A 20,410-nucleotide genomic window follows, 5' to 3' on the forward strand; every position below is an offset into this window, starting at 1 on the left:
TTGACGTCTCGATCACTATCAGGATGGACAACCGCTGGAACGCGCAGACGCCGGAGCAAGCGCACACACGTCACGCAGCTCCCGCGTGATCCGGTGATAAAATTTGATATAAATCTAAAAACCACCTTCGAACTTTGGCCCTGTGTAACGAGAATTGCAATTTAAGAAGTTGAATTGAGTTTGAATTTGTTTTGGGGGGGGTAGGGTAATATTTGTGGGGATTGAAATATTCAATTGTTGATGGGAAAATGTACGTTGAAATGTGAGGGCATAACATTGGCGATGTAAATAATTGAGGGATTATCAGATCGCGAATGTTATCATCGTTTCAATAGAAGAAAGATTGAAATTGAATATCAACGAAACAGTCTGGAATGTTTGATGTGGACGCATTTCATGAAATCATGCAAATTTATTCAAGAGTTTTTTTGTTTTTTCATTGTTATCAAAGAATTGCGTTCAAAACATTAACTCTGCGGGAGTATTGATTTCGATCTGGCCACGCGCAGCCTATATTGCTATTGGCTCGCCAAATCCGCGAATAGGAGAAATTCGTTGTCCTCTCGCTTTTTTTTTTTTCTCTCTGTCGATTTACACGACAGTGACCCAACGTTTAACCGGTTAATTAAATAAGCCGGACCGACTTGCATAAACGTCGCTAATGAAGACAAATCCAACAGTCGGCCTGGGTCTACATACATACAATAACTGGCATTTCAATAAATAAGTTGTATATTATTAATGAATCATTATATAGTTATAGATGGCTCTTTATGTACACGTGTCAAGCCATATAATGCTGCATTACTTGACCATAAGATTTCTGGTTAAACAGCACGTCATTCGATATTTCACCGAACGGAATTCGAATTCAACTCATTCAGACGTACTCAATTACTTAAAAAACAAGCGGAGTTATTTGCGTGTTATTCACCAGGCCGTCCGCGTGGACAGTGCAATTGACTCCGGTGCAGCCATCGTTAGATAGCTGGGCAGCCATGGGCATAGGCAGAGGTTCCGGAACATCATCATCCACAGCCGGATAGAAATTGCGACTCTGATGACTCAATCTGTAATTATTGCCCGCGTTAGCGCTGCTGGACGAAGGTCTCCTCGTCACCAACGACCTGTAGTACTGATCGCTGGGCAGAGCGGCCATGTTGTGACTGTCGTACGTGTTACCAGCGCCGGAAGAAGAGGCAGCCGAATCACTAGCCAGCCCTGCAGCGCTGTCCATCCGATGATGAGCAAATGTATCGACACGGCTCTGACCGCTCGGCATGATACCATCATCACCACCTGCTGGATGCAAACGACACATGGATTACATATTCATTTTGTTTGCGATTTAATGGAAGCACATGACGAGATCCCCTCCATCAGTTGTTGAATATTGTATATCCGTGGAGAGAAACGTGCGTGATTCGACGAGGTATCGGAGGATAATTCCATAAGTTTTCGTCTGCACTTGGCAGCAGCCAAGCAAGTTGTTCCAGCTTGTTCCACGATCCGCCTTTTCACAGCGGATGTTTGATCGACTTGCTTTTTTTTGGAGGGGGGTTGTGCATGTATGTACACTCATTCATTATTGAAAAACGGGATGAATCACGCAACCTGGTTTGTCCTGTTCGCAACTTTGGGGAGGGGCGAGCGAGCGATCCATAAGTACGTTTTTGGAAGTTTTGGAAGATTACTGCTGGAAATGGTAAATGTGTGCAACAGCCACAGGGGAACGAAAAGAAGAAGGAAGGTGATTCATATTTAACGAGACCAGCAGCTTGGATCGTTATCGAACGCAAGAGGTATATACCGCACGCACACACACACAGACAACCTGAAAACACGGAAGGTGTGTACGCGACTGGGCTGCATCGATCGCCCTATTTTCTTTGGTCCGTCTACGAAATTCCGGGACTTGCGGTGGTTGCGTGAATGTTTATTCACGCCACCGCTAGATGGCTGCACATTTCCATCGATCTCGCCCCCGCGGGAAAAAATCGCTCTTTTTGAACATTTCAACTGCATTAATCGATAGTTTACCTTCGTGATCGCCTTTGGGCGCATTGTTTCTCAAAACGGCCCGATAAATGTCACTGGGAGAATAATAATCTTCGGCTTCGTCATCACTTTGACGTTGTTCTGCATACCTATTGCTTTCAATTCAGTTAAAATAATTAAAAAAAAAAACCGAAACAAACTAATACAAATAAATGAGTTGTCTACCTGTTGCGGCTTCCGGTGCCTTTGCCCTGATTGAAAACGTTTAAATGGACGATCAGCTTCGGTTTGGGTGTGGTGGACTCCGGTCGTCTTGGCCGGAAGGCCAGCGGCACCGGCATCGCGTCGTCCTCCTCATCTTCCCGGTATTTCGTATAGCCACCGTGATCGTGATAACCGCTTCCGGTGGGACGTCGCTGAGGCCGGTACGAATAAGAATCTGGCGACGAGGGGGAATAGGAAGAATAGGACCATTTGTTTCTATCCGATTCGTCATAACGGATTTTGTAACTGAAGTCGATACCAGACAGGCTGCCGGAAGAGTCGCCGGAAGGCTGTCGGTTCTCCTGATAGGAAGACGATGGCCTGTGCCGATAATTGCTCGGTGGCGGGACGCTCTGTTGCCTGTAAGCCGGACCCGATGGGGCGTAGCTGTCCCCGCCCAGGCCGTCCCGCACCGGATAAACATCCAATTTGAACGAGTACGGATTATTGGGATTGGAGACTCCGGCGTTCCTGTGCGATTCCACCGGCATCGAATCGTGCGATCTAGAAATGCCGGGCGGCGCAGGTAAGACGGGAGGGTAGGACTGTCCCGCACGCGAACGACCTTCCGCAGCATCATTTGAATAATAGTCCGTATTGGTCCAAACGGCCGTTCGGTGTTCGGGCCCGACCGGCGCCGCCGGTTTCTTGGTTGTCTGTTCCGAGTGGCTCATCGACGTCATGTAACTAATCCGAATGCATTTTTAAATGCAATTAAAAACGAATCTCCACGTGACATGAAGGATTTTGTAATCAATTACCTGATGATGTCCTGGATGCTCATCGCATCCCGCGGATAAGAATAGGCCGGCCGTTTGGTGGTAGTCACCGGAGCAGGAGGAGGATCGGCAGTGCGTTGACGACTCAGCCAGGCATCCTGCGGAGAAGGTCGATGGGCTCTCGGACGCGGCGGATGACTAATCCGCGGCCTCGGTCTTGGCGGAGGTCGGATGTAAAACGACGGATTACCTTCGCGCCCTTCTATCATCCGCGGCCGGTCGTTGTTCTTATTAATCCTGGAACGCAAACGGCCCGGCGGAGGGAGGACCCTGTGCGGATGGAGACTCGTCGTCCGACCGAAATCATCACGCGGCCGGAAGCGTTCCCGCTGTCGCGGACGGAAGGGCCTCCTGTTCCTGCTCTCCGGCTGAGTTAAAGAGCCGAACATGCGATAATCCAAGCCCGGGCCTCTCCTTCGATCGCCTCCGGCGCCACCTCGTCTAGGAGGATTGAGGCCGGCAATGCGGCGAGAGGACGAAGTCAAATGATCCTCATCATCGACACCGTCCATCTGGCCGCTGGATTGGTCCTCATCGAACCGCCTCGGCGGATAATGGGGCCGATCGCCAGAGAAATGGTTGGACCGCCACGAATCGGCACCTTGGCTCGTTTTCATCCGGTCGTCGATCGTTTCCGATTGCGGCACCATCACGATGGGCAGTAAGACTTTCTCGATGGTGGCCGAAGGCCGTCGCCTTACGGAAGACGGGCGCGGAGTCTGCTCGGCTTGGTCGTCGAAATAGATGGCGTCGTGGTCGATGTCATCGTCGTGCCTGTCATTCGTTTCCGAGTCATGAAAGTCGTCATCAGTTGCGTCAGTCTGTTGGTCGTCGTCAAATCTGAGCGGGACAGGCACGTAGGCCACATACTTTGTGCGTAACGCTTCCGGCGACAGGTTGGCAAGATCCTCGATGACCGTCTCGTTAAAAATGCCCGTCTCGTTGTGGTTGGCCAGGTATTCAGTCCAGTTGGTCGGCACTGCGGTGGCCTCTTCCAGGTAATCGTATTCGAACGAATCCATCGAAGGATTCGTACTGTTATCCATCGATTCCCAATCGTAATGGATCGATTGCAGTTCTTGATCGTCGGTATGATTCGTATCGTCTTGATGGCCATCGTCCATGAAAGGATCATGGCTGATGTTAGCCGTCAGATGATTGTGGTCTAGGGGCGGTAGGATCATCGGCGTATTGGCTCGCATCAACGGTGGGAACGGAAGGCCCAAAACGGGACCGGTAACGATCAACACGATTCCGATTAAAACCTGTTTTTTTTTGGTTTTTTATTTTAAGTGTTTTATTTGTTTAAAATCGAAATGAAAACTAACCACCATGACGAAAAGGGCTGTGATGGCGCTGTAAAGACAACAGCCAGTGTCTTTGGCGATCCTACCTCCGGCCGGAGGTTTCTCTTCCACTTGTTGCGCGTTTAATGGCGACGGCCTGAGATTGGTCACTATCGACACGGGTCCTTCTTCTTCCGGATCGGAAACGTAACTGCTCTCCGCCTCGCTGTGGCAGTCACTTGTTTCGTCTTCGTCCGTGTTGATGGTTGTCAAACTGTCGATGCTGACCATCGGTTCGTTCACTCCGCACCGGCCGATCTAAACAACAAATTTGCATCGACAAATACACCGAGTGTTGTTGCACGTCAGGAGGAACACGAGTAGCAAGGCGGAACAGAAAGACGAGACTAACTGTTAAACTTCAACAAGGAACAGCTTTTATGCGGAGAAAAAGGTTCCACCTTCCGCCTTTTAATGAAAACATCTGGTTCGCGCAGCGTTTTTTTTGAACGAACGCCAAGAATAAAGAAATGGAACGACCGGCCAACCGACACACACAACAATTTTTTTTTGCTTAACGATCGTTAAAAAAAAAAAATGAAACAAAGATGAGACTCTTGTTGTGTAATTTCATCCATCACAAGTCGGAAATATCGGCCGTGTGACGTCATTGGATTTCATCTTAAAGCAGCCGACTGGACTTGAACAAAATGGCCGACTTGCCTGAAATTTCAACTCATCTGCATTGTAGACAGTTAGAGTTGGTTGTGTATCGAACTTTGATTATTCTCACGCTCGCTAACATAATCCCGAAAATTGGATTTAAAAAAAAAAAAAAACATTTTTCTCCGTTTCGTTTTTCACAGTCAAAAGACACTCCCGGAAGTGGCAAGGAAAAATTGTACTCGAGGGCGGACTGACGGCCGAACTGCTGCTGTAGTGCCCCACGTGTCTGATAGAACATGCAAATTAAAACACGTCAAGGGGAATAAGAGATCAGTGACCTAAGCGTAACTGAGAAAACAATAAACGGGGAGAGGCTCCATTTCGGATGGCCACAGGCTGACGTTGGCCTGTCACTTTGGCCGCGGGAGAAAACGGACTGACCCCATTCTCCAACAGACCGAAAGGCAAACGCAAACAAATCAAATTATATGAGACGGGATGTAACGATGGCTTCCATCTTTTATCGAGGGCGACGAACGACTGAAGGCTTTTGAAAGCTGTTGATGGATGCCCAGTTGTTTTGATGGCCAAGAAAGCGATGGACCACGAAAAATCGAGACAGTGGTGTCCAGCTAATCAAAAACGTTTCCGCATCCACTTCAAAAGATCCCGTTCGTTTTTTCTACTGATCCGCTCTCGAAATTATTCAAATTTTATTCACAAGTTCAATCGATTTCAAAGAATTCTGCCTTTTTTCCATCGCATTTTTCCTAGTTTCAAATGGCAATTCGAGATTTATTACACATCCATCCGACTTGATGACAGCTCATTTGCATACGAAAATTGTTAGAAGACGACTGACTCCAAAACTATAAACGCCCCTCGGTCGTTATCAGTTTTTTATCCCATTTCCTCCACCGTATAGCCTACGGTTATTCAATAATATTAAATAATACCTTTACATGACCCGTTCCCTTCTCTCGACTACACTAGGCAACGAGCCTAAATGAAATTATGTGATGTGTACTGTACGTAGTCTATACTATTCATTTTTGGTGGTGTGATGAATGTAGGCGGTTTTCACGGTCGGCCGATCCATCACGGTCAAATTAACGCGTGTTGAACGTGCGACATTCACCGCTTCCAAAAAAAAAAGGATTTATTTATCTTCTTTGTTTTTGGTTTTTTTTTTGGGTTACGAGCGTGGGGGGGGATAAAAGTGCAATGTGTCGTCCCGTTTTCACGCGCTGCAAAGTTCGCCCGTTGCCATTCGTTGTGTCGCGAGAATCTAGGACGTGAAACCGTAACGGCCCCTTCATCTCCCCTCGTTTATCACTGATTGTTTGATTGCAGAGCGGTTTCATTTGAAATCGCTTTTAGAGTAACAGTTTATTTGACAGCGTTTCAAAAAGAAACTCACCTGAGTTGGAGACGATCCATCAGACATCACAGCGGCTGCTAAAATCCATTCAAATCTTGAGGGCAAAATTAAAAAAAAAAAGGGGGAAGGGTTACAAAACAGCGACTGCTCGGATGGGGTCGATTTCGTTTGACACGATGTCGCACTTTGTACAGCGAAGCAAATCGACACGAAGCGTCAATGAATTTTGTTTTGAGAAAACTGATTGGCGCTGGCGGAATTCAAACGACTGTACGGAGCCAAGTGAAACAGAGAATGTGTAGAGTTATCGATGAGGACCAAGAGTTTTTTGCTTCCTCGCTACCGAACGACTTGAGAACGAAACAAAATAAAACAACGAAATTCGTTCGTGAATGTGAACGAACAGATGGGCGGCTTTTCGCTGGCAGCGTTTTCTTCTTCTTCTTCTTCGAAAAAATAAAAAAGGATTACACACACACACACACACCAAACGTTAAGAACTCCCTTATTTTATTTTATTTCTTTAAAAAAAAACAAAAAACAAAAAAAACAGGTGCGATGAAGCGCCCGAAAGTCCGTCCCTCTCCGGAATTCTTCTGTGCCCGGCTGTTGTGGTAGATACCCAACACGCAAACCGACATGTACCGCTATGTTGGAAGGTGTACGTATATAGTCTATATATATATATATATACATGTATAATCTAACATCTCAGCATTACGGTACTTTATTTTTCAAGTTAAAATGCCCTGGGGCACAGCAAATGCCAGCAGCGTTTCGTCATATACTCTTTCCGATTCGAAGCCGTGCAAACCACCTGTCATTCAATATTATGCAGGTGTGTGTACGTTAGACGTGATCGTTGTGGCTGGAAAAAAAAATAGTGCAAGTCTCACTTCTGCCGAATGGAACGCCGCGTTTATTTACAAAACAAAACAAAATCGATATCGTAAAAATTTATAGAAGTTTTTGTTTGTTTTTGTTTCGTAGTTTGTTAGGAGATATACATTTTTAAATGGGAAAGGGGGGGGGGATATATTTCATCAATTGACACACACACAAGTTTTCATCGCTGCAAAGATGAATCGACATTTCTTTCTTTTTTATTATTTTTTATAAGCCATGAAGAAATAAAACACGTTTAATGCGGAGAGACGGATTGTGTTGTTTTCAAAACTAGCGCGTCCTGGAACGTTATGGAAATACCTACCGTCGTTACACGTTCGATGTAATAAGAGAATGAATGTTTTTTTTTTTTTTTTTTTTATTTTTACAAGGTCCAGCCTCGCTCTCTATCCAGATGGCGCCGATGAAGGTAAAATCGTGAGATAAAAATCTAATATAAATCTACTAATTTTTTGTTTCTTTTGTTTTAAGCTGCTTCTAATATGAGATACTTAATATTTCAAAAAAAAAAAAAAAAAAACAATTTTTTTTCTTGTCTTTTACATCTTTTACTTGTTTTGATTCTTATTCCATTAACCGATTTAAGATTTAAAAAAAAAAAAAAAGATTTCCGTATACATGTGAAAATGATTTGTCTCAATTATTAGCGGGCAACTTGAAATTTCAGTGCCTGACGATACAATACCTGCTTGCATCTGGATTCCCAAGTAAAGTCTCGTTATTGAAACTCTCGGGCCCTTTGATTTAGACATTTTGAAAAAAAAAACATGGCGCTTTCGTTGTTCGGTTTCGGCTGCGCTGGAACATAAATCTCATCTACAAATCTACAATGAGGACTTGACTTGCTTGCTTCCTACAAAATTGAAGATTTCGGTTGGCTAAAATAATTGGGATGGTAAGTTAAAGTACCTCTGCCATTATTTAAAAATTTAAAAAGGGAAAAACAAATGGAACGCGGGGCTCGAAGAATCAGGTAAGAATCGGATGGCACGCAGGGAGTATATTTCTGCTGGATCGCAAGAGCTATTTCGGATGGACGCTAGATGGCGGTAGACGCAGCGATTCGAACGTGTTCCAACGAGACGACTCCAAGTTTTCCTCGTCCAGCGCTTCGCTTTCCGACTGGACGGCCCTGTCCGATTGGCGTCCGACTCTCGAATTCGATCCGAGCTTCACATTTTGCTTGATAGATGGCGACCGGTTGCACAGCCAGCTGTGGAACGGATGTGTGCATGGATCGGCACCATCCGCCCAACCGGAAGCTTCAGTTGGAGCCACTCTGACGGCTGGTTTCTGCGTCGTCAGGATTGGCGGCGCTTCCAACGGAAGGGCGTCCAGCGTTTCAAAGTTTGAAGCGTCCGGCAGTTGACCAGCAGGAGTTGTGGTTGGTGGGCGGGTCGTCCTGATTTTCACCGGTGCTTTAGCGCACAGCCAACTGTGGAACGGATGCGAACACGAATCCGCTTCGTCCCATCCGGACGATTTGTTCGGTTTGACCGTTGTGGTGGAGGTGGTGGTTGTGGTGGTTGGCGGAGGGGAAGCATCCGCAACGAGCTGATTAGCCTCCACCATCGACGGAGCCGGTTCGAAAACGACGGCCTCTTGCGGAGGAGCGAGAGTTGTGGCGGCCGGAGTCGTCGTCCGCATTTTGGGCTTCTCGCACAACCAGCTGTGGAACGGATGAGAACAAGAATCCGCCTCGTCCCACCCTTTCTTTGGAGCTAACGTGCGGATCAGAAGCGGAACGGAAGTCGTCGGCGGAAGCTGAGTTGTAGTTGGAGGAGCAGCCGGCGGATTGATGTCCGGAATGAAGAAAGATGCATCCGGAACGAACGGCTGCGATGCCGTCGTGGTGATGGCCGGAAGCGGACGAGGGGAGGTCGTCCGGCCAACCGGCTGGCGTTTGTCGCACAACCAACTGTGAAACGGGTGGGTGCAGGGATCGGCTCCGTCCCATCCGGATCGTTTGGTCGTGACCGCAAGCGGCGGCGTAGTGGTGGTCGGGACGGCAGTGGCGGCTTGCAGCGGCGGAAGCAAAAGATTTTGATCCAAGATCGAAGCTCCCGTTTCCTTGGATTGCGCAGGAGGTCGGATGATTTTCGGCCGCTGCTTGGCGCACATCCAGCTGTGAAACGGATGATTGCAAGGATCCATGCCGGACCACGAGTCCGGGCCTTCATCAGCGCGTCCTTGAACGGCAAGGAGAGCAGGAGGAGGAGTCGCAAGCGGCGGGACGACAGTCGGGCTGAGATCCGGAATTAGAATCTGTACATTTTCAAAAGACGATCCAGGGAAGAATGGCGTCTGCTGTTGAGCTGTCGTTGCCTCTGGCGGCCGATTGGTGGCGGATGGGACAACGGCCTTGTTTTTACACATCCAGCTGTGGAGCGGATGATTGCATTGATCGGAGTTCTCGTCATGCTCGGTAGATGGCGCGAAACGCAGCAATTGCTGGAGGAAATCCAGTTGACCTCCGTCAAATGATTTCTCGTTCCTCAAATTGGAATGACGTAAATTCTGATCGGCGCCTTCCGCATCGCTTCCGCCGCTGGATAGCGACAGACTGACGTAACTGTCGAGCGAATAGTCGGCTGACTCTTCGGTGGCGAACGGATCGTATCCAGCAGATGAAACGATCGACGGTCTCCTCTCATCCGGATGGATGGACCCTGACGACGGGAAACGGATGACCATCTGGCGGCTGAAAGTAGCGGCCGGGATGACGACGGGCTGCGGAGTGGTGTCGTCATCCGGCCGAGACGTAACGTGACCCCCTGGCCACACCATCCGCACGAGGATCTTGCGTTGATGATCGACTGGTCTGTTATTAAACGCGTGCACCGTCAGGAAGGACAACTCGAGGAGCACGATCCAACGGATCATTTCTCTCGCATCCTGAAACATTCGCAAAAGATGATGGATCAATCAAACAGCAATCGATTTCCACATCTAATTACACACCGCACTTGTCTGAGCTCCTAATCAGCGTCAGCTGGAAAACGCATTGAATATTCAAACGGCCGTCCAAAGAGAACGTGGACGTCAAATGAACGAAAACAATTTCGCACGTCTCATTATAAACAACGAGCACAAAATCTGAATTTTCCTTTGAAACGCTGTGATGTTGCGCTCGAACTCTAATTGTTATTGCGTAATGCGCTACCACGTTGCGCGTCAAATAAAAGCTGATACGCATAACGAGCTAAAGAGAGAGAGAGCTGATTGCTGCAGGCAATGTAATGAGCGGGCCCTCATATTATACAATTAAAGCAAACTGCTTATCAATTTTTATTTTTCAAATGTTATCCCTTCAACAACAACAACAAAAAAAACGTAATTGTTTGTCTCTCTCTCTCTTGTGTGTGTGTGTGTGTTCGTGTAACAACGAACGCTTTCTTTTCAAGAACAAAGTGAAAATGAACAGCTGATGGTGATGGCTAAGAATATTGGGGGGCTCATCAACGGGTGGTTGAAAAGACGAAAATCACTTAACATTTGGCTTTGGGCTATTTTTCGAATCCTGTTCCTGACTCAATTTTGGACGTCCAGTGCACAACCAACTTATCGTTGAATTGTGAAATAAAGAAGAAGAAATGATGAAATTGATGTCCCGTTGCGCTTAAATGCCTCGGGGCATCATTTGCGCCTTTTGCTTGTGTGGCCTTTCGTGACACAAGACCTTCGTTTCAGATCGTGAAAGTCTTGTGTGTTTGCTCTCGTTCGTTCCCTACGAACCGGCCGTTGTGTAAAAAGGAAGTCGATCCAACTGACGCCTTGGATTTAAAAAAGAAAAAAGAAAAAATTTAAATGTTTGCTTTCTTATCTGGATACGGTAGCTGTTTAGGCCTTCGACGTCATTCCGTTGAATCACGCACATCGTTTGTCATTTGAATTTCAAGATATTCATCCGAGAATTCCAGAGGGTGAAAGTTCTTTTGATTCTTTTCACGTGAATATCGCAACAGTCCGGCTAGCAACAACTGAAAGGGGGCGAAGGAAAGAAGAAGGCGCGCGTCATTTAAAAAATTGGGGAAGAGACACCCAGCAGCAACACACACACACAAAAAAAAAGCAAAGGAAAAAAAGAATAGAATCACTGAAGAGTTTTTTAAAAAAATGGCAGCGACACACATTTTCTCTAAAAGAATCTTTTGAAAAAAATGAGTCAAGGTGTGAAGGAAATATCCACAAGATAAAGAGAGAAAGTTCGGTTAAGTTAAACAAATTCGTTTTTATTCACGAAAAAAAAATCAACGCATTCACGACCCATCTAATAAACTGACACGCGGGAGGAACCCAACCCGTTACATCATTCCCCTTTTGAACTTAAAAATGAAATAAAAATTGAAGATGGCGCCAAGTCCCGACCCGGAAAAAAACTTAGGCAAGGTCGAGGATTTATTTTATTTTTTTCCCGTTCATTTCTGCAATATCTTTTGTGTGTGTGTGTGTTTATACCTCGCCAAAAAAAAGAAAACTTTCTCTCTCTTCCGTTTCAAAAAAGAAATTCATTTTCGAGATAATCCAGGATGTTTTCACGGATTCAGTCCCCTCCCCTCATCACGGCAACAATGACGCAATCCTATTTTTTTTTTCTTCTTCAGGTAAGACAATTGTCGTTGATGAACGTGTTTATTATGTTGGCAGGAATCTTTTCCTCGTCACCAAAGAACAAAAGAATCCCCCACCCAAAAAAAACATATTTTTTGAAACGCCCATTTTCTGTGTTCAAAATGGCCTCGTCATTTGATATCTCTTGCGTCTACATCAAAGAGATGTTTGTGTGCGGAGGCCCAAAAGGAGGACGACAGAAATGATGGATCTATCGGATATGTGTGAGATGCGCATGGATTTCTCCGTTGGGTTGTTGTAATAGGTCGACTTATTGGCGCCGCGCAGCTTTCACTTGCGCACGCAAGTTCAAATTGCGTCGTTTTGCCTTTTGTTATTCGTTTCCACGTTTTTAAATTTTTACGAAATATTCCGGATTGAAATTCTTATATATCTTTCTGGCTTGATTGAATTCAACAAATCGTTTTGTTTTTGTTTTGGTTTGTTTTTTTGTGTGTGGCCTGTGAACTATTTTGAAATTCATGTCGGCGCCGTTTGGAACTGTGTTTCAGCTTTGTCGGTTTGCCACTGGAGGCATGTTTGTCGTTCAATGTATTCTGACAGTTAGTGATCAACAAGGTGTGAACAGGTTAGTGCTACATTCGAGACAACTGGAAACACCTGCCGAGTCAAAATTACAAAGTGCGCGATTTGCATATCAAGTAGCTGGGCTTTTCGGCTATTCATCGACGCTGTCTCCCTTTCCTTATGTTACAGGTATAGGAAAATGTGTTTCTTAATTCGGAATTATGGCCCTAAATCGAGCGCTATTGCATCAGGGAATAATCTAGTTTATTAGTTTAATTTAAACGTCGTTTCCCCCAACTTTCGATTGATGTCGTTTTGAATTTCGCAGAGGGGGCACTTGCCATCATCAAAGGACTTGGAAATGAATGGCTATTATAAGAAATGCTTCAACGAGATGCAATTACGCGTGTGCCCTTTCACTTCTCCTTCATTATTATGAAAGGTAACCTCCTTTTTTTCCCGACACGACCGTGTCCCGCGTTACGTCGCATGGCATTTTGTGCTCATTCAGAAAGAAAAAAAAACGACCATCTGGCTCACGCACGACAAACTGTCAATATCACGTGTTAGTCTTATGCGCTCTATATATTTTTGATCAATAGCGAGCGGCTTATTATTGACGTGCAAAGCGAACGTGATCGGATACATTGTCGTTGCACTGTTTATACCTATATCTTTAAAAATTTCGTGATTCACGCGCCCCTTCATTTCCCTGCCGACCGAAAGTGTGTGCTCTTCTTTTATGTGTTCTCTGTAATGAAATTCGATCGTGAGAAGCCACGTGTTGCTCTTTTTTTTTTTAATTTTTTTGACGTAAATTATTCACAATAACAACGTTCTTCAAAAGAGAAGATGTAAAATGTCGTGACTGGAACCGATCCGACCGAAGGTATCGTTCCAAAATGCGTATGGGCGGTTCGAGAGCTTCTTCTTTTCTTTTGTTGAACGGGCCCCGCCTTCTATCCACGAACTCGTTTTTCATTTTCATTTTCTTTTCTTTTTAAATAGTAAAAAAACCATTTTTCATTGGGTGAAGGATAACGCGGATGAAAAATGGAATCAAATCGGGCGCCAAAAGAAATCCCCCCACCCCACCCCACAAAAAAAAAAAAAGAGAAACGAATAAAACGACAACTTTTTTGGCACGTTTTTGGGCAATAAGCCAAAAAAAAAAACATAAAGGAACTGTTTTCTTTTAATGCGTAACACATTAATTTGCGCTTGAAAAAAAAAAACAAATCAATCAGCTGCGAGGAATCAAACTCTTGTGCAATTTTCAATTTCCCAAATCACCCCCCCATAAAAGGGAGGTGTGATCTCTGCGTGAGTAAACGGACAAGGTGATGGCCTGAACGAGATCATACCAAATCAAACAATAACTTGTTGTTATGATACGAAGTTGGCGTCGTTTTTATTCTACCCGTCCGCCTTTGTTAGGAAATGACGTGGAACACGTGAGAATAAAGAAAGCCACGCTTTAAAAAAAAAATGATGCGCAGCTGCTATACGTATAGACTTGGCACAAGATGTTTCTGTCCTCATTTGCGAGTTAGAGAAAGAACTCCCCCCCCCCCAACCAAATCCAGCGAGTTTTCGAGGCGCTGCACCCTCACCCTCATGTGTCATTGTGTGTGATGTCGGTTTCTCTCTCTCTCCCTGCAATGTCCTTTTTCGTTCACCGGGAACACTTTGCTCATCATTCGAAAAATGACCTTATTTGGCGTCTGACGCAAAACATTTCAATTGGCCGTTAGCACGTCGAATGGGCATGGGAAATCAAGAGAGATCCCCTAATAAAGGGAAAGGTATACGTATTTATTATTGTCTGCCAGTTGTTGTGTTTTTGTGATGACGTAAAATTAACACATTAATGATGGGTGTCGTAGAGAGCGTCTACGCGTACACAAATCCCGGAAAGAAAAAGAAAAAAGGAATCATATTTCCGGGGAAGAAAAAAAACATTTGTGTGTAACTTTCTCGTCGTGCAGTTGCGCTCGTCATCGCATCATCAGGTAAATGGACACACAAAAATAACTAATAATAAAATAAAGAAAACTGGAGGAAGTTCGTTGAGTTAACTATAAACAAAGGACGGATAGAGATCGTTCAATTATTCAAAGAAACAAACAAAAAATTCACGCTCTTGATGACATTGGAGCGAGATTCTATTGGAATTATCGGGACGGACTTACCATTTGTATTGCAAGATGTTTCGGCTTGTCGGGGCCGTTTGTTTTGGCTGTCGTGTCACGTTCGGGAGAGCCAAGATGCACGCGGGAATTACAAAATGTCTTGTGGCCGCACTTGATATCTCAATCAGTTTTGCTTTTCGAATGGCCCGTGATTTTTTTTTTATGTTTCACGCAAAACCCGGATTTGGGATGCACTGGAACAAAGAAAGCGACGCTGTCGTGCAGCGCTCGAGTTTCTAACCAGCGTCGTAGTCGAACACACTCTGCGACGACCCTCTGACGATGTAGCGCCTTTTTATCGAAAGCGGTCGGCAGCGAACGAACGAAGCTACTGGCAGACCCAAAACAAACATCAGCTGATGAAGGTGAATGCCTACGGGGCATACAAACAAAACAACGGACAGCCCCTCGCCTGGCCACATCTGATGGTGAAATTCAAGAGTTAGTTAAAGACTAAATGACTTCCACTTATTATTTTTTTTTTAATCAATATTTCTATGGTATACAGTTAACTTGGTTAACCGACGTTTCTACGTTTCTAGGAATATGAGGATGTTGATGATTGGCAATAAATCTGTGCTGCGTTCGAACAGATAATGGGCAACTCTCAATCACGACCCGTGTGTGTGTGTGATGCGCGTAAAAGCGCACGAAAGAAAAGAAAAATGGCCGAACAATGCGGACCTTTTGATCGTGACATTTCTCGAATAGGCAATGTTGCATTTTTCAAAAAAAAATAAAGAAAAGGTTCTGTATTGTGTATTATTTGCTTATAGATTAAGAAAAGCGGATTGGATTTGATTTTTTTCTCAATTTCTCTCGTTTTACTTGTATAGTTATATCGAAGTGAGAAATACTTGCGCAAGTGGCGAAATTGCGATGGCCGAATAGCTTTCCTCCTTTCCTTTTTCTCATTCGAAATTCACGTGTATTATGAATACAATGGCTGTCCTTTAACAAGCATCCAAATAACCCCCTCCACCCACCGAAAAGGCTGTCCAACGTTCATTTCTGGCCACTTTTATTCCGCAAGAGCACAACAACTCATTTGAATATTGATCTCGGGGTAACATCGAGAGTTTCTATTGATGCGTTGCGCAACCGACTCCTTCGCTTTGCGGCCAAAGGAAAGAAGAAGGTGAAATCATCACACACGACCGCTGTGACGCGTCACCGATGCTGTGTGTGTTTTTTTTCACGCGGCTCACGATATCGACAACACCCTGTCATTCGTTCTCTTTTACCTTCGTGCAACGGCTGTCTTGCCATTTGATTTTTCTTTGACTATATTTTAAAAATCGACAAGATTCCCGCCAAATAAAAAAATAAATAAAATGTGTCACCGATGTGTATCAGTTTCTTTCTGTTTTTGGGCGGGATGGCGACACGAATCTATCGGCCATCTCTTCGTGTCACGTTCGTTTTCCCGTTGGAGAGAAAAATGCGATGTTCGAAACTTGAGGGCGAGCGGTGATATGGCGCCGCTTGTACTACATAATCATAATAATCACACGAAGGTCACAGACGCTTTCTCCCGCTGCTGTCCGTTACCTGGTTCCACACGTAGCTAATCGCTGCGAGAGAGAAACACACACAATTGAGATGTTAAAAGTGCCCCCCTTTTTTTTTTAGTTTTCTCTTATAAGGGTACAGAAACATTAAATGTTTTGCAACACAGTTGGGGTTATAATTAATTGTTTCCTACTATAACTGGACATTTTGTTTTTTCATTCCAAGGGACATGACGTAATCTGACATTACAATGGCGAGTTCTTTTCCTTTTCTTCTTGTGTTGACGTGAGTTTTAATCGCCATTTCAGATCGACACGTTTCAATTTGTGTAAGACGATAAGTATCGCAATTTTATATTTAAAAAAAAAAGAAAGGAAAAATGCGTTTGAAACGACCACGCCTTGTCGCGTATTATAGTGTCAGCATACGTCAGGATGAATTCCTTCGTGCGCGTTGCATACATTCTGCGACCGCAATGTGTCGGCAGGAACTGTGAGCTTCTGGCCAGCAAACCGCTTCAACGCTTTCTCTCCCTCTTCATTCCCAGTCAACTCGAGTGGATTGCGCAAACAAAAAAGAACTTCTTTTGTTCCGTGTTTACAAAATCAGGATGAACGTATACAGAAACACGATACAATCAGACGCCTTCGATGCAACGATATTTCTCCCTGTGTGTAACCAATAGCGGCCAGTTGAACGAAAGAAAAAGTCAGTCAGGAGGGCAAACAGCGTCATTTCACGCAAAAAGGGCGTTTTGCCAGTTGATTATGCCAAGTTGCCTAGGCCGCTATTGTTTAGAAGATGGAGAGAGAGAGAGAGAAACAAATTTGAATCGTTTACAGTTGAGAGAAGAGAGAGCGAAAGATTTTTTATATTTTCTTCAAAAAAAGTGTGTCCGCTTCTTTAAGGAGAAACAAAAACAAAACCGTTTGATTTTTTTTTTTTGGTTTTCTCCAGCGTGCGTTCGACCTCGTGATTATGCGTGTGTTATTGCCAACGGCAAGGCCCTTTCCCTCAGCACATATACCTGATTTTCAAGTCCTCTTTTCTCCTTTTCTTCCTTTTTCTTTTGAGAAAAACAAAACAAAAGAAAACCTTTTTTGTTTTGTTTTGTTTTTAAGTAGAAAAGTTGGTGACCATTGACGCCCACCTTTCGTTTTGTTTTTATCTTACCTGTAGCCCTCTGCAGGCGAATTGTTTATGGCAGTCAACTAGTTCAGTCCCATTACGTGCGCCTTTCGGTCGATAGACTATTATGCAACACATCAATCAAGACACAACGAGAAATTGAATTCTCTTTGAATTGCCCAGTCACATTTAGTTGTGGATGGAGCCTTCAGGTGAAGCTTGAGATGCTGGCGCCACATCAGTCCTTCGCAGTGCCCAGGTGAAAGTTTTGATGATGACGAAATCATTTGAATTTTTTCGTTTATTTTTAAGGCTTAAAAAAAAATAATAATAATATTTCTTTCCTTATGTAATAATTCTTATTTCCATCATGTTGTGGGTTTGGTTGTCCCTTTGTTTTCATTTTTGATGATTTGTTACGCGTATCCTCCTCTCTTTCCGTTCAATCGAAAGAAGATTATCAGTTTCTTTTTTGGCATTTGATCAATGGCAATTAACCATCGCCCTTTGATTTCTTTTTTCTTCCTCCTTCTGACTGTGTGACAGCAAAAGAAAAAGGGAATTCGTTAAAGGAATAGCAATCCTGTTTTTTCTTGTTACGAGACGAGTCCTTTTTGACGTTTGACATTTGCCAAAAACACCTGGAGGCTGCACATGTTGTGAGCTACTCAGTTTCGATTTCATCCGTGAGTGGGTGACTGATGTTCTCGTTTGTTTCTCTATATCATTGCCCTGCAAGTTTGTTTCTCATTTTCAAAAGGAATATCTGGAAAATTATGGGACGGGACAACCTAAACTTGTGATTCCATTTGTTCTGTCAGCCTTTCCCGTTTCTACGCCATTTTTTTGGTGTGTGTGTGTGTGTGTTTCCTTTGTTGTTGGCTGTTTTCCTTGGAAAATGTCCGAGTGAAGGGAAAGTTTTTTTCTTTTTAAATTTCGATTTGAATCTTTTTTTTTCTTTCTTTCTGTTGGGCAGGAATTTTTGTTGTATTCTGATGAATGTTTCTCTCTTTCTCCTTTTAACTGAAAACCAAATGATAAGCGCCTATCTTCCCTCCTCCTTCTCTTTCTATCCTGTGTTTAGTGTTATGTATTAAACGACCGCGAAGGTCGAATAGCTTTTCTTCTTTCCTTCTTTCTTCCAGCTGATAAAACATAAATAATTCGTGGTGGTCATGACCAGTTCAAATCGTCGTCTCGTAACTCTCTATTCCCGCAAAAGAGATTTTCGAATTTATGGGCTTCTAATATGTACGGTTAATAACCGCGTGAGTAAAACGTTGCAAGGGTCGCCTGTAAATCGCTCCAGTGCGGCAAAGTGATTTACGATTTTCTACTTAAGCGCTCTAACGATTTTTTTTTTTTTAAAACGGGGTTGGTTTAATAACCCTTACTAAATAACATTAAAAAAAAAATGCTTTTAAGTTGAAATGTTCATCCTCTGCTTGTCAACGTTCGTTTTATGATCAGACCTCCCACTCTAAACGCTTTAAGAGGATTGACTTTTCGTAGATGATTTTCCCGAATAGAAAGGTCGTCTAAGTTTTGCAGCGTTGCCCCAACATCGGGGATCACGTGGTCACGTGACCGTACTGTCATTTATCATCGTTCAAAAGCAATACACAATAGTCTATTGTGGCGATGCTGGTCGGCCCGTTTATTCCGACGATATCATCATGAAAATTGGCGTCGTATCTTTGATCCGTTTTGATCGAAAGAAAAAATTAAACGAGATCCCCCCCCTGTTTTGTCGCAGAAAAAAAAAAGGAAAGTTTATTTATTTTTTTTTAAAGACTATTTTCTAGCAACAACCGACAAACGGATCACGCGGGCGTTCTCATCAAAGTTTCTTTAATCAGATATTAAAGAGAGACGCGTTCGTTTGCAGATCTTTTTCTTTCTTTCTTTCTTGAACACACACCATGCTCATTGTTATTATTGTGTAGACGTTATAATGAATGTGTATGTTCTAGTATTAGATTGATACGTGAAGATAAGGCAGATGCACGTTGACAAGAAATGTGTGCCGCACGCAACTTTTGAAAATCGTTGCAGTGGGACATTTAAAAAAAACAAAAAACGACGAGATGCTGGGAGGCAAGAAAATGAGAACAACGCCCCAGTTCCCTTTTTTGGTGGGGGATTTAACGATCAGATAATGACAAGAAATCTGATAGACATGATACGAAGTTCAAAGCTTCAAAGAAAAAATATAAAACGCCTCCCTTTTCTAAAAGACAACTTTCGGTTTCATTTTGTTGCACTTCTTTTACTTAAAAACAAAAATGCAATCCTAATGTGGAAGCCAGTAGGTGAAAGTTACTTGCTAAATATTGTTTTACCATCGAAATATAAATCCGTGTTCAACTGGAACAGCCGCAACGTTTTCACAGGCCTTAAACTCTCAACGCACTGCAAGTTATTTTCACAATAAACTCGTAAAGTCTGGAATTTCCATGAACATTTATTGGTTCTATTTATAGGTAATAGCTTGCAGCATCAGATGGTTTGTTGCGGTGCCCGATTTTTCACTCTTGATTGGCTTGTTAAGGCAGAGTCAATTAGCCTTGCAGCCCAATTAGCATCAGACATTACTTCGTCGTGAACTTTTTCCCAATCTTTTATTTGTTTTAAATGGGACACGATATTAAACGGTAAATGCAGCAGCTTGAGTTCGGAAACTGGCCCGCATCTATGCAGGTAAACATAGCAGCCTTCCCTCTCAACTATGGATAGGCCACTTAAAATGTTGTGTTTAGTGCACAGTTGAATAGTGGCGATACCTAAACAAGAAAAGAAGGTGGACGTCTAATATCGGGATTTTGAGCTTCTTTTAGTATTCAGACTTTCACGATGACGTGCGTGTCTGAATCACGTTTGACGAATGGATGTGATGTACTGATTGTGTTTATTTATAGACAACAGCTTAAATGTTATATATGGCGTCTTGTTAAAAGAGTGAAAAGATGAACAAATCCGCGTGACAACCGTAGATCACGATGCGTCCAATTGCGAAATCAACAAAAGAAAAGAAAAAATCGTGCAAACATTCATGGAAGATTTGTGGCCGTTACATTCACTGCAGAACGTCGTCTGCTTCAAAAGGAGCAAATGTGACGTTATCTTCGGAATTCAGGGTAGTTTTTCTAAGGCTAATCT

At 43.8% G+C, this 20,410-nt stretch overlaps 1 protein-coding gene and 2 long non-coding RNA genes across 8 annotated transcripts; 2 read left to right on the plus strand and 1 right to left on the minus strand.

Moving 5' to 3' along the window:
• Positions 1–392: 392 nt before the first annotated feature.
• Positions 393–6,552, minus strand: LOC116932562. Of its 6 annotated transcripts, XM_045180180.1 has the most exons (8): positions 6,414–6,547; positions 4,370–4,645; positions 3,912–4,306; positions 3,024–3,815; positions 2,522–2,949; positions 2,224–2,437; positions 2,041–2,153; positions 393–1,302 (listed from the first exon to the last, which is right to left on the minus strand). In XM_045180180.1, exons 1-8 carry the CDS (start codon positions 6,438–6,440, stop codon positions 899–901), a joined length of 2,649 nt encoding a protein of 882 aa, XP_045036115.1. In that variant the 5' UTR covers positions 6,441–6,547; the 3' UTR covers positions 393–898. The 6 variants fall into 6 exon arrangements, with proteins under 6 accessions (XP_045036115.1, XP_032796223.2, XP_045036113.1 ...); XM_032940332.2 differs by having other exon boundaries at positions 3,024–4,306; positions 4,370–5,279; positions 6,414–6,552; XM_045180178.1 differs by having other exon boundaries at positions 393–1,299; positions 2,041–2,147; positions 3,024–4,306.
• A 339-nt stretch (positions 6,553–6,891) lies between these two features.
• On the plus strand, positions 6,892–12,877 carry LOC116932637. Its single transcript, XR_006652171.1, has 3 exons — positions 6,892–7,033; positions 7,114–12,608; positions 12,748–12,877. It is a non-coding gene; the product is annotated as an uncharacterized LOC116932637 (long non-coding RNA).
• Positions 12,878–14,911: 2,034 nt separating this feature from the next.
• Positions 14,912–16,332, plus strand: LOC116932643. Its single transcript, XR_004399625.2, has 3 exons — positions 14,912–15,052; positions 15,154–15,358; positions 15,448–16,332. It is a non-coding gene; the product is annotated as an uncharacterized LOC116932643 (long non-coding RNA).
• The last annotated feature ends 4,078 nt before the right edge of the window (positions 16,333–20,410 follow it).

Source organism: Daphnia magna, linkage group LG10, assembly GCF_020631705.1.
Source record: "Daphnia magna isolate NIES linkage group LG10, ASM2063170v1.1, whole genome shotgun sequence".
NCBI classification, from domain to species: domain Eukaryota; kingdom Metazoa; phylum Arthropoda; class Branchiopoda; order Diplostraca; family Daphniidae; genus Daphnia; species Daphnia magna.

Bases quoted from the DNA above. Each gene is read 5' to 3' on its own strand.
- LOC116932562 (XM_032940331.2), bottom strand. From the start codon at position 6,440: ATGTCTGATGGATCGTCTCCAACTCAG. The intron at 2,950-3,023 runs GTAATTGATTAC...CATTCGGATTAG, and splicing joins AGCATCCAGGACATCATCAG to TTACATGACGTCGATGAGCC. The intron at 2,154-2,223 runs GTAGACAACTCA...CTGAATTGAAAG, and splicing joins GGCACCGGAAGCCGCAACAG to CAATAGGTATGCAGAACAAC.